The 15,692-nt window shown below is 33.0% G+C and overlaps 3 protein-coding genes across 3 annotated transcripts; all 3 read right to left on the reverse strand.

The window, feature by feature from the left end:
• Nucleotides 1–658: 658 nt before the first annotated feature.
• Nucleotides 659–1,927, reverse strand: LOC117909840 (F-box protein At5g07610-like). Its single transcript, XM_034823886.1, has one exon. The coding sequence runs from the start codon at nt 1,925–1,927 to the stop codon at nt 659–661; it is 1,269 nt and encodes a 422-aa protein (XP_034679777.1).
• A 6,041-nt stretch (nt 1,928–7,968) lies between these two features.
• Nucleotides 7,969–10,519, reverse strand: LOC117909832 (60S acidic ribosomal protein P3). The gene is made up of 2 exons (XM_034823880.1): nt 10,246–10,519; nt 7,969–8,362 (listed from the first exon to the last, which is right to left on the reverse strand). The coding sequence occupies exons 1-2, from the start codon at nt 10,441–10,443 to the stop codon at nt 8,195–8,197; spliced, it is 366 nt and encodes a 121-aa protein (XP_034679771.1). The 5' UTR covers nt 10,444–10,519; the 3' UTR covers nt 7,969–8,194.
• Nucleotides 10,520–12,051: 1,532 nt separating this feature from the next.
• Nucleotides 12,052–14,697, reverse strand: LOC117909843 (digestive organ expansion factor homolog). Its single transcript, XM_034823889.1, has 6 exons — nt 14,603–14,697; nt 14,400–14,494; nt 14,145–14,250; nt 12,974–13,036; nt 12,796–12,867; nt 12,052–12,647 (listed from the first exon to the last, which is right to left on the reverse strand). The coding sequence occupies exons 2-6, from the start codon at nt 14,483–14,485 to the stop codon at nt 12,573–12,575; spliced, it is 402 nt and encodes a 133-aa protein (XP_034679780.1). The 5' UTR covers nt 14,486–14,494; nt 14,603–14,697; the 3' UTR covers nt 12,052–12,572.
• Nucleotides 14,698–15,692: the final 995 nt, after the last annotated feature.

Genomic DNA, 15,692 nt, shown 5'->3' on the forward strand with positions numbered 1-15,692 from the left:
ATATCATAGTTACTAGTGGCCTGTCATAGAAGAGCAATTCTGAAGGCCTTCTTCAAGCCAAAGTTGAGCTTCAAAGACCCTATGGGCAGGGTAACCCATCCAACTTTAAAGGTCCAACATAAACCCTACCCTCTGATTTTTTATTTTTTTATTTTTTTTTTTTCCATAGGAAATCATTGTTTCATTGAAGAGGGTAAGCCTTCCACCCACCCCTCCCACAGACAAATATCACCTTTCTTGAGAAGCAAGAAGTCTCTTAACATGGTCTACAACCTAATTCCAAATGTATACTTCTTGTTGGCTTCTGATGATACAATTACCCAAGACCCATTATTCTAAAATATGTAAATAGAAGAGGTTGCATTCAGGAGTTTATAGATGACATTTCTTGATTGGATCAAAGAGGGGTATAATTTTTTAATGAAGTGATTGCCCTAGTTTTAGCTATATAATAAACCATTAATGCACCTATAAACTTGGGTAGTCCTTTTAGGTCACCAAATATGGAGGAGATTTCCTATTCATAGGGCTAAGAGTAATATCCCATTGAAAATTTATCATTCATAAATCAATGATTTATTGCCCCAAAAATTATGCAATGTATAACTTCATACTATTAAGGAAAAATACCTTCATTCTCAACAGTTGCAGGACAGGACTAAACACAAGTAAGAGTCTCCATGTATGGGTAAGCTTCCAGGCATCCGATTAGCGAGGAAGCTTTAACACGGGGGAGAGCAGGGGGATTCCCATGGGCTACATCATAAACATTCTTGAAACTACCATCCTTGATATTATAACATATGATCTTACCCCGAATTTGCAGCAGCAGTGAAAAATCCTCTCCATTTCCTCCTCCTCCCCGAATTAAGCAAAGCACGTTATATGCGTAATAGTACAAGTCATGAGCATCAAGGTAGTTCTGAGTAATCTCAGGGAAGGCAGCTATGACCTTGTCAAGATCCACACTGAACCTCACACCCCAATTCGAATAGTCCCTTTCCATCTCATACACTACGAATTGCGTGGTCCGAGGGCCGTAGATTTCGATTATATGCAAATGGCCCCCGGACTCCCCAAAGTGTCTGATCCTCCTCTTGCCCCAACCACCAGGGCCAGGTGGCGGGGGCGGCATTGTGTCGATTCGACCCTCATCAATCCCAAAATACAGTGAAGCTCCGCTAGGGCTGATCCAGTGGACGGCTCCGTTCCAGAACACTCCATCGTAAAACACCATATCAAATGGGGCTCTGAAAGGCTTGCCAGAGAGCCTCCAATCGCCAGTGCCAGAGGAATAGATTTCGATCTGATAATGGGAAATCGACACTTCACAACTCCGAACGCAAATCACGCTATAGTAAGGAGACTTGGAAGGATCAAAGGCCAAATTGATGCCGAATACGGTGTCGCGTCCGCCACTACTGCAGGGCGGCGGCAACACTGAGAACCGCCGAGTCGCCAGATTGCAAATGTAGTAGTTCCGGCTCGTCCCGAGACTCCGAACGGTGCTGCAGCAAAGCAGTCCATTGCAAACCTGCAAAACCTTAACGCCCAGAGGATCGCCAATGAAATCGAGGGAGCGGAGCGGAGGTTCCGAAGCTTTCTTCTCGTCGAAGGAGATGAAATCGAAGTTCGAATTCGGAAGACCTAACAGCACTCCGGAGACTGAGGCAGAGCTCCGGCGAGCGTGTCGGTGGCAAAAGTGTGGGTCTGAGATGAGGGAGAGCCACCTCTTAGACACCGACCTGAAGCGGAGCAAAGGCTTCACCGGCGTCCGAAGGAAGATCTCAGTCAAGAGGTCACCGTTGCCGGCAACTTGTTCGGCGGACGACGTGGACGCAGCGGACGTAGTGGACATCGGAAAATTGAAGCCAGCGAATGGGAAAGTGAGGATGTTTATCAGAGATTTGTAGACATAGAGGGGCATTTGTGGGGTAGAGTCCAAAAACTTTCATCCCAATTTCTCATTGGATTTGATGGCCAATACCACATTTGGAACGTTTCTTTTTCTTCTTTTTTTTCACCAAAAATATTAAAAAAAACGCACAGCGAAACCACCCATTTAAAAGGGGATCAGATATCACCGCATTAATGCGACTACAAGTCTTTACCATTTCAAGTGATGGATGTTTTCAAATTCATACTCTTGTACCCACTCTTCATTTTGGTGCACCTACTCACATTTGATCCTAATAATAAAATAACATGTGTAAAGTACATGTTATTAAAAAATTTATCAAACCGTAACGACTTGTTGGTGATAAATAATCACATGTATTTCATACATATCTAAATATTACAACTTTTTTATAATTTATTATACCTAACTCTATCTAAAAAAAGAAAATTCTACCAACTACCCTTATACTCTCGTTATTCATATATACAAAAATGATAGTAATTTAATATGAAAATTAAATAATTTCAACTACCATATTACAAAATATGTAAGATGTATTTTAATGAATCAAACTTGAAAATCAAGTTTAAAACTTTTTTAGAGAGAAAATTTAAAATTTGTATTATATGAAGAAGATGAAGGATTTTAAGTAATTACAAGTGTCAAATGTAATATTTGATATTTTTTATTTAAATATAATTTATATAGGTAGAAATGTGATGTTAAATAACAATTTTAGAATTTTTTTTTATGAGTTTATTATTAAATTTTGTTATCATATTGTTATTAATATTTTTATATCATTTTTTTTTCATAGATTAAATTTGAAGATGAAGTTTTATATGTCTTGAAGAATACAATATATGAAGGATGTCAAGTAATTACAAGTGTTAAAAAAGTAACATTTGATTTTTTTTTTTCATTTAAATATAATTGTTGTAGGTAGAAATGTCATGTTAAATGACATTTAAATATGTAATGATTTAGAACATTTAGATTTTTGAATTTTTTCTGAGTTATTACTAATCAAATTGAGAGCATTTAGTCATTTATTATGAAATTGTCATCAATATTTTTATATTATTATTTTGTGTATTCGTAGACTAAATTTGAAGATAAAGTTTTATATATCTTGAAGAAGGAAAACGATGTGAGAGAAGGTACGAAAATTGTGAGAGAGGGTTCGAACATTGTGAGAGGGGGTACGAAATTTGTAAGAAATGATACAAACTTTGTAAGAATGGGTACGAACTTTATGAGAAATGATACGAACTTTGTGACAAAGGGTACAAACTTTGTAAGAGGGGGTACGAACTTTGTGAGAAAGGGTACAAACATTATAAAATGAGGTACGAACTTTGTGAGAAGGGGTACGAACTTTGAGAGATAGGGTACGAACTTTGTAAGATGGGGTACGAACTTTATGAGAAGGGGGTACGAACTTTGTGAGAGAGACTACAAACTTTGTAAGAGAGGTTATGAACTTTGTGAGAACGGGTACGAACTTTGTAGGAAATGGTATGAACTTTGTGAAAGAGGGTACGAACTTTATAAGAAATGGTACGAACTTTGTGAGAGGGGGTATGAACTTTGAATGCAATGCGAGGTGTTGGCATGGGAACTAGCCAAATTATGGATTATATGGTGCAACAATCAGGTGGATATAACAATGTTAGCTTTTCAAACAAATATCTATATAACCATGTTGATGTTGATCGTAGAGTTCATCTGAGAGATGGTGATGTAGAGAGTGCTTTGGCTTATTTGTGTGGAAAGTCTGAAAGGGATCCATCATTTTATTACAAGTATAATGTTGATGAAGACAATCGTCTAAGAAACCTGTTTTGGGTAGATTCTATAAGTAAATTGGATTACAATTGTTTTGGAGATGTGTTAGCATTTGATACAACTTATCAGACTAATGCTTATAAAAAATCGTTGTTCATATTAGTTGGCATTAACCATCACCATCAAACTATAGTGTTTGGATGTGCATTATTGGCATATGAGAGTGTTAGCACTTATACTTGGGTCTTGGAGACTTTTCTAGATGCAATGAATAACAAGAAGCCTTTTTCTATTATTACTGGTGGGGATAAAGCAATGCATAAAGCCATTAAGAGGATATTTCCAAACTCTTGTCATCGATTATGTGCTTGGCATATTCAGCGCAATGCATTCACTAATGTCCATGTCAAAGATTTTACTAATCATTTTTCTAAGTGCTTGTTCACGGAAGGCACCATTGAAGAATTTGAATGTGCATGGAATGACATGTTGGAAATGTTTAATCTTCATGGACATAAGTGGGTGAAAGATATATATGTTAAGTGTTCTAGATAGGCAAAGGCTTATTTAAGGGGGCATTTTTTTGCTGGAATGAGAAACACACAAAGGTGTGAGAGCATGGATACATACTTGAATTGTTTCCTTAAAACTTGTTTGAAGTTGTTTGAGTTTGTGAAGCATTTTGATAAAGCACTCTCACGTATTCGTCATAATGAGGCAAAGGCAGAGTTTGAGACACATCTTCAGCTATTCTAATAACCAAACTCTATGCACTTGAGAAATATGCAGGGACTGTTTTCATAAGGCAATTTTTTCTCAAATTTAGGGATAAGATGAAGAATGCAGAATTGATTTTTCCTGTTAGTACAGAAAATCATAGAGGTTATTGTGTTCATACATTGACCAAGTTTAGAAGCCCTGACAAGATTTGGAAAGTATGTTATGGTTATAGTGATCGATCTATGAAATGTACTTGTATGATGTTTGAGTCAGTTGGTTTTCCATGTCCCCACATGATTGTTGTAATGAAGATAGAACACCTTGAAGAAATACCTGAGAGTTGTATTATGAAAAGGTGGTCCAAGTTAGCAAAGAAAACGGTCCAAGTTCATCATGACAATGAAAGTCAAGGTGATCCGATTAACATCATACAATATGGTGCACTCAGCTTTATGTGCTCACGGATGTCTTATTTTGCATCTCAATTGAAAAAAGCTTTTAAAGAGGCTAGATGTGAAATACAAAGACTCACTTGTCAAATGGAAGAACTTTGTAAAAATTCAACGGAAGAAGGTGAACAGGAAGATTTGAAAGCTACAAAACACCATGTTCGAGATCCCATCATTGTGAAGACGAAAGGTAATCCGGGTACCTTAAAAGACTAATTTAAGAAGCCAAGGCATTGTGGGAAATATAAGAAAGTAGGACACACTATTCGAAAATGCCCAAAGTTCGTTAACACTCACAATGCATTCATCCACAATGAAGATTCAATTGAAGAAATGGTATATTCAAACACGCATTCACTAAATTCATTAATTATTCACTTTATAGTTATTTTTATTTGGTTAAATTGGTTGAAAGAAAAAATTGAATTCGTTATGTTAATACAGGGGGACATGCCTTCATTACTAAATTACAACATGGAAGGTGGATCAAGACATGAGACAAATAAATTTTCTCAAAATGTAAGTTTAACATTTTTTAAGTAATTTTTATTATGATGTGCAAAATATTACTTATGAGAGTAATTGAAAAATTAAATCATATTATAGACAACACTTGGCACATTTCAAAATGGTCTAGAAACAAACTTATATGATTCATGGCTCGGGTTACATCCACCAAATTACTTTACAAACCAAGAGTCATATAATAACTTATATACACCTAGGAATGGCAATTTTGCGGGTTTTTCGGGTCACCCGCCCCTATTAGAAAGGGTTTGGGAACATAGAAATCGGGGATGGGTCAAGTTCATGTTTTTTTTAAAACCCGAATCGGGTTCGGGGAGAGATCGGGTTTAGTAATAATTTGACTCGCCCTGTCCCCCCCCTCGAATATGAAATTACAACTTTACCCCCCACCTATAAATATTTGCTTCCTCTATCATTTCAAGTCTTATTCTTCTTTCGTTTTAGGGTTCTCGTTCCCCTCGACGCTATGGTTGTTCCTCCCACTCAATGTAGAAATTCATTCAATAATCTCATTTCCTCCATCTCCTCTTGATTCATCCTTGTTTATCTCATATTCACAACTACTAGCAGTCTCATCAGTTTACACTATTGTCATTTTCTCCATAGGAATCATATCTTTACGTATCTACAAACCGGTATGATTCTTTGTTGATTTGTATTTATTTGTTTTGTTTTTTATGTCTTGAACGTTTGGTATTTTTTTTCAATTGTTAATTTGTTTGGTTTTGGGTGTTTTCTTTGATTTTCAAATATTTCTTTTGTTTCTCTTGATTTTAGATAAGCATGAATGCAATTTTCATAATTCCATAATAATGGAATTTGTGAAACTAATTCGTGCAAGATAAATTAGGCTTTGGTGGGGGCTCCATATATGAGTTTTCTCTTCTAATTGTCAATTGTCATGCTTGATGAGTGTTACTTGATCTTTGTCTTACTCATTGATATGCATGTGATGATTTTATACTTGAGCTAACCCTATTTCCATGATAGCGCATTATTAATTGTTACTAAGGCATGATCTCATTCCCATTTCGTTTAGTCTTATGCATGATTCACATTATTATATGATTATTTCATTTCAATATCAATTGATCTCCTAATTAATTGTCATGTTTGCTTCACCTTATTCAGTAGAGACTCATTTTTAGGGACTTAAAAGGGTGTTACAGTCTTTATCATACCTTCCCAATGAGTAACCTAACCCCCGAACCCAGACTCGGTTTTTCATAGACCTGTTTTTCCTTTAAGAGTCATATATAGGGTTTTTCTTTCTTATTTTGTTTTTTCCTTTAAAAATAAAATAAAAATAAGTAACGATTACAAGTCTTTTTCTAAAAATCAAAATTTCACCAAATAAATAAATAAAAAAAAAAACGAGTCACACCATCAAGTGGGAACTCATCGTGCAAAATGCAGGGTCCACAATATCTCATTTCTTTAAACCGTATTCATTTTTATTTCTAAAGAAAAATGAAATAAAGTCCAAAAATGCTTTTGGATGGCATTCAAAAAAAAAAAAAAATGAAAATTATTTCTAAAATTTTGAAAACAAAAAGGGAATTAAGATCATATAATAAAATCTTATTAGATCCATGATACAAACCGAAGATAAAGATTATAAATATCAAACAAATATTATATTAAAATGTATTTATTTTAACTATTTATTAGACTACAAAATAATTATAATAATATATACAAATAAATAAATTAATTAATAAATCTTTTTATATTATAAAATATAAGATTTTGTATCAATAATTTATAGATGCTCGTGACTCCCTATAAAAAGGAGTAACCCCTAATTATCTTCTTCTTCCACTTTGTTATAACAATTTATTTATTTCCACAATTTAACCCAAAATTTATGTTAAATGTACCTTGTTGCTTTCATCAAATGTTTTCAAAACAACCCGAACTTGGAAAGTTTAATAAAAAATTTACTCGTTTTATATTAATAGACTTTTCTTTTTCTTTTTTATATTAATAAAAACTTAAAATCAAACCAAAATTTCCAAATTTCATTTTTTTTCAACAATTTTCTCCTAAACAAAACAGTTTTCTTTTTCTTTATTTTTTTTTTATTTTTTTTTATTTTTTTTATTTTAAAAAAACAAGTAAAAATAAAAGTTATTTTCAAAAAATATAAATTATTTTTTTAAAAAATAAAAAAAATAAAAACCAAACTAGAACCCTAAATTTTCTATTTTTAAGAATAAAAATTAATAACTTCTACATAAAATCTAATAACTTATATATAAAAATATCCTGAACACCTGAGCTGGTTGTTGCAGGATGTTCTTTGATTATCAAACCAAACAAAAAAATAAAAACTTTCAATATAAAAACTACAATAATAATAACTTTTATATTAAGAAAAAAAAAAACACACGAGCTTTCCTCATCAACTTAAAAGTTATCTTTAAAATTTGAAAAAAAAAATGAAATAATAATTTTTTTTTTTAAATAATTGTTTTTTCTAGGTAAATCTCAAAATGTTCTTATATTTAATACATTTCATATAAAAGTTACTATTATTTTCTATTTTTTAAGGGTAAAAAACAAAAAATAGATTCTATCAAGAGTTCCAATTGCCCCATTCTTACTAGGGACATCATTCATCATCAAATCAAGGAGAATTTCAAATTTCAACATATAGGAGGATCACACTAGAAACTCAAAAGTTGTGAGATGTTCAACAAAAATTCTTTTGACCAAACTCAGCATTAACCTACCTGGAAAACCCCAAATGCAGAAAGTTCTGGAAATATTAGGCCATAAAATAAAAACTTGGGTATATAAAGTTGCACTAATCAAAGAGTGAGAATCCCATATCGTCATCACTCTCTTCCTTCTCTTCCTTTTTCTCCTCAGCTGGAGGTGCATCAGCTGCCGGTGCCCCTCCCCCAGAAGGTGCTGCTGCAGCAGCTCCACCACCACCAAAGAAGCCGCCGCCTCCACCGCCACCAACAATCACCTGCATCACATAAATTCATACATCATATATAATACAAAACCCAAGCCTACACTCTCAGCTTCAATAACATGCAAACATCTTCAGCTGAAACAAAATCAAGCAGAACAAAACCCTAATCACAGAAGGTCCAATACATGGGTCCAGACCACTCCAGTGGCCCACAGCATCTTCTGCGTCATATTAACGTCCAATAACAATACAACATCGAATTGGAATTAAAATAGCCCAACCACCAATCAGATTATTACAAACTTGTTAATCAACTACACAGAGTGGGCTTTCCAGGTTAAAAGCAAGAACTAAAAATAATACCCACATGAGATTTGCATCACAAATATGATTTTCCTGCTCCAACCCATTTAAATCCTCACTCACAAAAACAACAAACATCCATTTTATGAAATCTGAATACACCAAGCAATCCACCACCCCCAATTGGATTAATGGTTGAGTCACCAGAATAAAGGATGGAAGCATATATTTACTGGTCAAAACTATTTTTTGGCACTCTTATTGAACATGTTGGTAACAATTGTCCAATGCCATGCAGCTACCAAATTGAAAACAGAACAGAATGAATATTGGGAAACATGATATCAAAAGCTATTACTTAGAAAAAAAAAACAATTTTAGAAAAGATTTAGGGCCCGTTTGGTTTCTGTTTTTGAAAACTGTTCTAAAAAACAGTTTTTGAGAATAGTTTTTAAAAACAGTTTTTTGTGTTTTCAGGAGAAAAAAAAATTGTGTTTGAGAACTGAATACTGTAAAACAATTTTTGTTCATAAATACAAAAAAAATATATTTAGTTGAGTTAATAAAAAAGTTTTTTAGAATAAATAAAACAAAAAAAGCATATTTGAAAGTTATTTTTTTTTAATTAATAAAGTATTTTCTTTCATTAACTTGATATTATAAATGTATAAATAATTTTCATATGCACCATTCATTTAAATTAAAAAAAATTATTCCATTTTGACATTTTCATACCCGTTATAATTTTTTTAAACAAATGATGATTTTATAACCATGTGTAAGTATATTAATTTCAATAATTTAAGAAAAAAGAAAAGGCTTGCGATGGGGATGTGTGGTAGTTGAGTGGAGCTCAACTTCGTGGAGACATAAAAAACAGCTAGGAAATCACAAAAAGAAGACAGAAAACACGAAAAACAATCTATGCTCTGAACAGTGAAAAAACAATGAAAACATCTTTTTATTGTTCTAAAAAAAATAGTTTTTGAGAACATCGAAAACACACAAAAACAAAAACACACCCCCTTCCCCAAACAAGTTTTTTGTTTTCAACAACAGAAATCAGTTCTTGAAAATAGGAACCAAACAGGCCTAGCATGTTGTTTTAGAAAATGCTCCCAGTTTAGTTCCAAAAACAAGAGCATTTCTAAATAGTATTTTCATTCACGAAGAACCCCGTAGGGACCATACAATCTACCAATTTCTTTTATATTACGGGCAATGGTAACCAGGACTATTGCTCAGGAATCTGCCATTTCTTTTGATATGGCAGGAAATGATAACAAGGGTCGTTGCCCAGGTATTTGCAAAAGACCCAGCTTAACATGCAATGTTGTTGTATTATCCTGAAACGGAAGAAACCACTATGCATAATAAACAATTAATCAATGTACTACACCCATATCTTCATATAGAATTGAGAGAACAGAGGAGCGACCATCCATCAATCCGAATACTTTAATCATAAACTCACAACTTATATAGCCATTAAAAATAGAACTTATTAAAAAGGCAAGACAAAAAAAATACCTAATACCATCCATTTGCTGGAAAATCCAACAAATCTCAAATGCTTTGCAAGTTTGAAAACTCAAAATTTTCTGGGCAATCAGACAGAAGAATATAAGTACCTGGAAAACGCCAGAGGAAGGAGTGACGTAGGAGAAAGATGACTGAACTCCGCCGGAGGAGTCGGCGGAGAGAGCAGACTGAACGCACTTCCTCTGCAGATCGTAAGTGGAGGCCGCGGACTCTTCGAGATCGCCGTTCATCTGCTTCGCGGTCCACTCCTTGCCGGAGCTCCGGCAGACGAATGTGAAGACTCCCATTTTTCTTTCTCCAAACCCCTAACTCTAACCCTAATTCACAGCCCAAAGAGATGAGAGGTCGGCTTCTGGGCGTTGTGCTAACTTTATGTAGAGGAGCAAAACCCTAACCCTAGAATGAGAGATTTGGGCCATGGGCAAAAGGACAATTTTGTCCCCGCGCTTTTTTTTTTTTTTTTTAAACTACTCTTAACGTTTTTGGGCATAAGGATATGGGTCGTCTTGGGCTGGACCACAATGATGGGCCCACAACTTTGAAGGGTTGTATAAACTTGGAAATAATTGGGAAAATTCGCATAAGCTGTAGCATAATAAAAACATTTGAAAAATATGACTATTTTTTTTTATTTCTTTTGGAAATGAATAAAACTGAATAAAAACTCTGTTAATTGTCCTCAACAATAAAATAAAAAAATATTAAAAATATATTACTTAAGTTATTAATAATTATTTACCACTTGGCATTTTATTAATCCAACATTTCTTTCCAAAACACGCAATCTTATTATCTATTTTCTTTTGGGTTATTGATTAAAATACCTTTAAAAACTCAATTAGAAATCTAATATTTCATCTTTCTTTTTACCACATTTTTGACAAAATACTATTATTCTTTTCGTGCAAAAATAACATTTTCTTTTAAAGCATACATGTAAATATTTGAAATAACCAAGGATGTTTATATCAAAAATGAGTTACTCTAAACATAAAAATGGTTAAATTCATTATTTTATTCCTTTTAAGCAATTAATTATTAGTTTTTTATCTTATATATTTTCTTTCTCCATATAACTCTCTTGTTAAATACTTTTAAAATCTTAATTATTATTTTTTAAATTTAAAATATAATTAAAACTAAACATATAAAAATAAAACATTAATTTCTTATTCAAGTTAATATTTTCTCTTTTATTTTTTTATATTGCATAGTTTTTTTCCATATCTAACTGTCCAATTAAATATCTTTAAAAGATTAAAGAAAAGGTGAAACTAAATATAACCCTAAATTTAAAGCCTTTGGATTCTTTCTCAATACCAACTCTTTTTTTTTTTTTTTTTATATATATATATATACTAAAAATGAAAAAAAGTTAAAAAAAAAAAATTATATAAAATTTTAGTCTTGATTTAAAATTATTTTTAAAAACAGTTACCAGACAAGTTTTTAATAATTTTTTTCACCATATTTCTTCATTCCCAATAGGCATGATTTAGTCCGTTCTATGAAAATAGTTTTTAAAATAAGTTTTTGAAATTTCTATTGAAAATATGTTTGCTAAGTGCAATTTCACATATATGTTTTACAGATGGAAATTTTGTTTGCTTATACAAATTAAAATTAATTCTGAAAGAAAAAAATACAGAGACAACTTGTCTCATTTTTAAACTAAGTTTTTCTAATAATTTTGTTATTTTTCAATTGGTAAGGTTGTGATATGCATCATATTAACCAATTATCAAATTGGTTAAATATAAAACCAAATAATAATAATAATAATAATAATAATAATAATAATAATAATAATAATAATAATAATTGTATTTTAATTCATCTTTAATCATACACTAACTAAAATAAATGTAGAAATGATTAAATTAAGAAAAATAAAAAAATGTAAATGAAGTATGAAAATTGTAACAAAATAATATAGGTTTACATAATTCCTTGTGACTATGCTATCACAAAATATTTAGGAGCAATTCAATATAGATTAGGAAGCAGAGGACTTACTCCTAATAAATCACCTCACCAAGGACCTTTCAAGAAGATGAAGACCTATATTCAGTACTAAGCATCAATTGTTCAACCCCTTCTCCTTACCCTTTTGTTGTCAGAGCCCATTTGGAAGTGCTTTCAGAAAACACTTTTAACATAAAAAGCATTTTTAAAAAAAAAAAAAAAAAATCAGATGTTTGACAAAATTTAGAAAATATTTTTTAAAGGTTTTGAAAAATTTAGAAAATATTTTAAAAAGTTATGAAAAATCGCCTGTAGTGCTTCTAGAGATGCACTTAATAGATGATTATCTAAAAAACACTTTTGAAAAATACTTCGACTAGAAGCACTTCAAATAGAAATACTCCAAAGCACTTCCATAATTTCCCAAAATTGCAGAGCATGGAGAAATCTTCTAACAGAAAACAAAAACATTCTTCTCTGATGCCACCATCCTTTTTGCTGGCCCACTTCCTACTATCCTCTCCAGCTATATCAATCACAAAACAATTTAGTTAGTAAATCCACTGAAACAACTATAACCCACTAGCCATCTGAATGCCCTGCAACTGCACCATCCATACAGTTACATGCATTTCTATTATGCTACTACCAATAAACAGAACTAGAGTATTTACCCGGAATTGATCAAAGCGAGAAAAAAGCACAGTGCAAGTCATGTTATGGGACCCTTCAAGCATATTCACAATCTGCAAATAATAATCCAAAGCAAAAAAAGTGAGGGGAAGTTTGAAAAGATCCTAAAGATAAAGAAGTGGCCTAGATCAGGGGGAAAAAAAGAAGGATCAAGCTCACCTCAGGGTAAAATTCTTTCCTCTCAGGAAGAGAATAGATGATTAGATTCTGAATGCCACGGATCTACACACGAGGAAAAACAAGCATATAAATTAACATGAAGTGCGATAAGAGCATACCAAGCATTCCACCCAACCTGTCGGGTCAAAATCCTTAAACAAGTCTTATATGGGAGGCATGCATGTAAAGCAGCACATCTTTTAAAAAATTAGCAACATCTGATGAACTAAAAAATTCTACCAAGTTCACAAGTTATTATGGAAATGGATGTGTGAAAATTTTCTATTCTAGCAAAGCAAAAAATATGTGATGATACTTGATCAAGCTTAAGGACACCAAATCTTTATTGAACATGAGGCTTTAAACAAGTCGAATCAAGGTTTACTGGGCCAGGATTTAATTATTTAAATGACCCCAACCATCACACTATATTCTTTGATGACTCACAGAAAATAATGCAAAAATCACCATAGTTGCATTCTCTTTCAACCAGTCATGTTTGAAGTCCATGAGAATTTTAACTAGGTATCAGAATAAATATCATTAAAAACTGAAGTAGCATTCTTCTATTGTTCAAGCAATACAGATGCATCATATGTGACTTCAGCACTATGTAAACTTTGTGATTCTTGTCATGTTCAAGCAATTTGGATGCATCATATGTGACTTCAGCACTATGCAAACTTCGTGATTTGTGTCAATTATTTGAATTCATTATTAGTACGTCTGATACATCAGCTCAAATGGGATGTAATATAAATGTTGCACATAACTTGTTTGGAGAATTTTGTAGCAGGGACTAAAAATCCTTTAGCTTAAACTCTCATCACTAGGAAATTTTGAACAATATTTCAAAAGGCAAAAGCATAAAACAAGGAGCTATAATGTGACTCAGATTCCACTCAAAGGATGATCTCTGAAGGTTTATGAAACATTCTTCAAGGTGTAAACTTCAGAAATGCCATTCACAGAAAACAAAGTGAAAAATTATCAAAATCATATTCATGGTTTCTTTTTCAATCTCCATGATATTAACTCATCACAACTCCATTGGAGGGAAAAACAACAGGCAGATGTATTTAGTCAGGCAAGAGAATGCATGTGTGTAAAAGCAGTTTCCCTGGAGGTATACTTCTTCAATAAAGCATATGATCAGCAATCAAATGATAACCTTGTATCTGTGATAAAAGTGAGCTCTTTCAGTGTAAAGCATGATTTTTCGCTTTCCTTCAAAAAACCAAACCCGTGCACGAGAAATATCACTTTGTTTTGTGTACCTGAATTTGCAAAAAATGAAAAAGAGGTTGTTATTTCCCAGAGAATGATGCTAGCAATTAAAGCAGGAGACAGTTCCTATAGGACATCCTGAAGGCTTTCAAAAGGTAGTGTCAAACTAATATCAGAAGAGGGAAAAACAGCTACTTACTCTCCAAGCAAACAGAAGGATGCATTTTGAGACTTCAAGAAGTTTCTTATACGAACATACTCAAAATAAGAACTGACAAATAGCATAATCCCACCCTGCATGAGAAGTTCAGGAAAAGATTACACAGAATTTACAAAATTTAGCTAAACGTTTGGGCCTACTGCAATTCATTTTTAAATATTTTAAACTAACAGTACAAATACCTGAATAGAATCTTTTATCTTGGGAAAAACCTGCAAGAAGGAAGCAACAAGAATCAAAATGAATATCCTTTCTTACAGAAGCCAACTTTTCGAGCTCAAAGCTGGAAAAACCATATATTGTTTCTTGCATCCCAGTATTTAAGACTCAGACAGGAAGCACTCCTAATGGAAGCTAACTCAACTTGATTAACAGCAAGGTATATGTTACAAAAAAGGAAGAATCTTGCATTAGTTTCTCGTGCAGGATCCACAGATTCTTGGATACTGTATAGACATGTCATAGATATATTATCATGAGACATCAAACACTAGATAAACCTAGGTTATGGGGGTTCTATATGCCAACAAACATTATCGTTAGACAATCTTCAACACCTGACTCAGAATTTTCAAAAAACCTCTACATATTAAATTTGGCAGGGAAGAAAATGCCAGGATTGAAAAATTAATTGACTGCATTATAAAACATGCTGGAACAGAGAAAAGCCCCTAACAAGAGGAAATTCCATTACAGATTAGTGGAACATAGATTGTCACGTAAGCAGCAGTTCTATGGTGAAGGCACCCAATTTCTGACAGGTCCCAGTCTATCAAATAAAACACAAGATTGGAATCATTGATGATTGATTTTCAAATTTTATACCATCAGCTTTAATATGTTACCATGTTGGTAAGATTAGTTTCAAATGGTTTTAGGTGTATTTTTGTGAAGTACAATGCAAACATAGGTGAATGGAAGTTGAAAGGGAAAAAGTCAAGCTTCTTTTACTACTGCTTTTCTTCCTCCCACATTGATGCACTTTTAGTATAATCATCTCAATTCCTTTGGGTAGGGTGTCTTCCAAGGGGAATTTCACATAATTTTTTTTTAAAGGTCATATATAAAAAATATATATATGGGCCCAACAACCATTATGCCACTGCCACTACGGGTGGCAATCAGGTAGGATTTTCAAACCTGGTCTGGTCCACCCCTGATGAGCCAGGTTTGGGGAAATGGTAATCAGGGTAGGAAAGGGTATGAAATTTTTTCCCCAAACCTGAATCTGGATCAGAGCAGGTTTCATCACTTCGTCATGCCTCACTCTGA

This window comes from Vitis riparia, unplaced genomic scaffold, assembly GCF_004353265.1.
Source record: "Vitis riparia cultivar Riparia Gloire de Montpellier isolate 1030 unplaced genomic scaffold, EGFV_Vit.rip_1.0 scaffold418_pilon_pilon, whole genome shotgun sequence".
Taxonomy (NCBI): Eukaryota; Viridiplantae; Streptophyta; class Magnoliopsida; order Vitales; family Vitaceae; genus Vitis; species Vitis riparia.

Excerpts from the sequence above, each read along its gene's own strand:
- LOC117909840 (XM_034823886.1), bottom strand. The coding sequence starts at position 1,927 with ATGCCCCTCTATGTCTACAAATCTCTGATAAACATCCTCACTTTCCCA.
- LOC117909832 (XM_034823880.1), bottom strand. The coding sequence starts at position 10,443 with ATGGGAGTCTTCACATTCGTCTGCCGGAGCTCCGGCAAGGAGTGGACC. Across the intron at positions 8,363-10,245 it reads CTTCCTCTGGCGTTTTCCAG|GTGATTGTTGGTGGCGGTGG; the intron begins GTACTTATATTC and ends TATGTGATGCAG.
- LOC117909843 (XM_034823889.1), bottom strand. The coding sequence starts at position 14,485 with ATGCTATTTGTCAGTTCTTATTTTGAGTATGTTCGTATAAGAAACTTC. Across the intron at positions 13,037-14,144 it reads ACTTTTATCACAGATACAAG|ATCCGTGGCATTCAGAATCT; the intron begins GTTATCATTTGA and ends CCTCGTGTGTAG. Across the intron at positions 12,868-12,973 it reads GGAAAGAATTTTACCCTGAG|ATTGTGAATATGCTTGAAGG; the intron begins GTGAGCTTGATC and ends TATTATTTGCAG.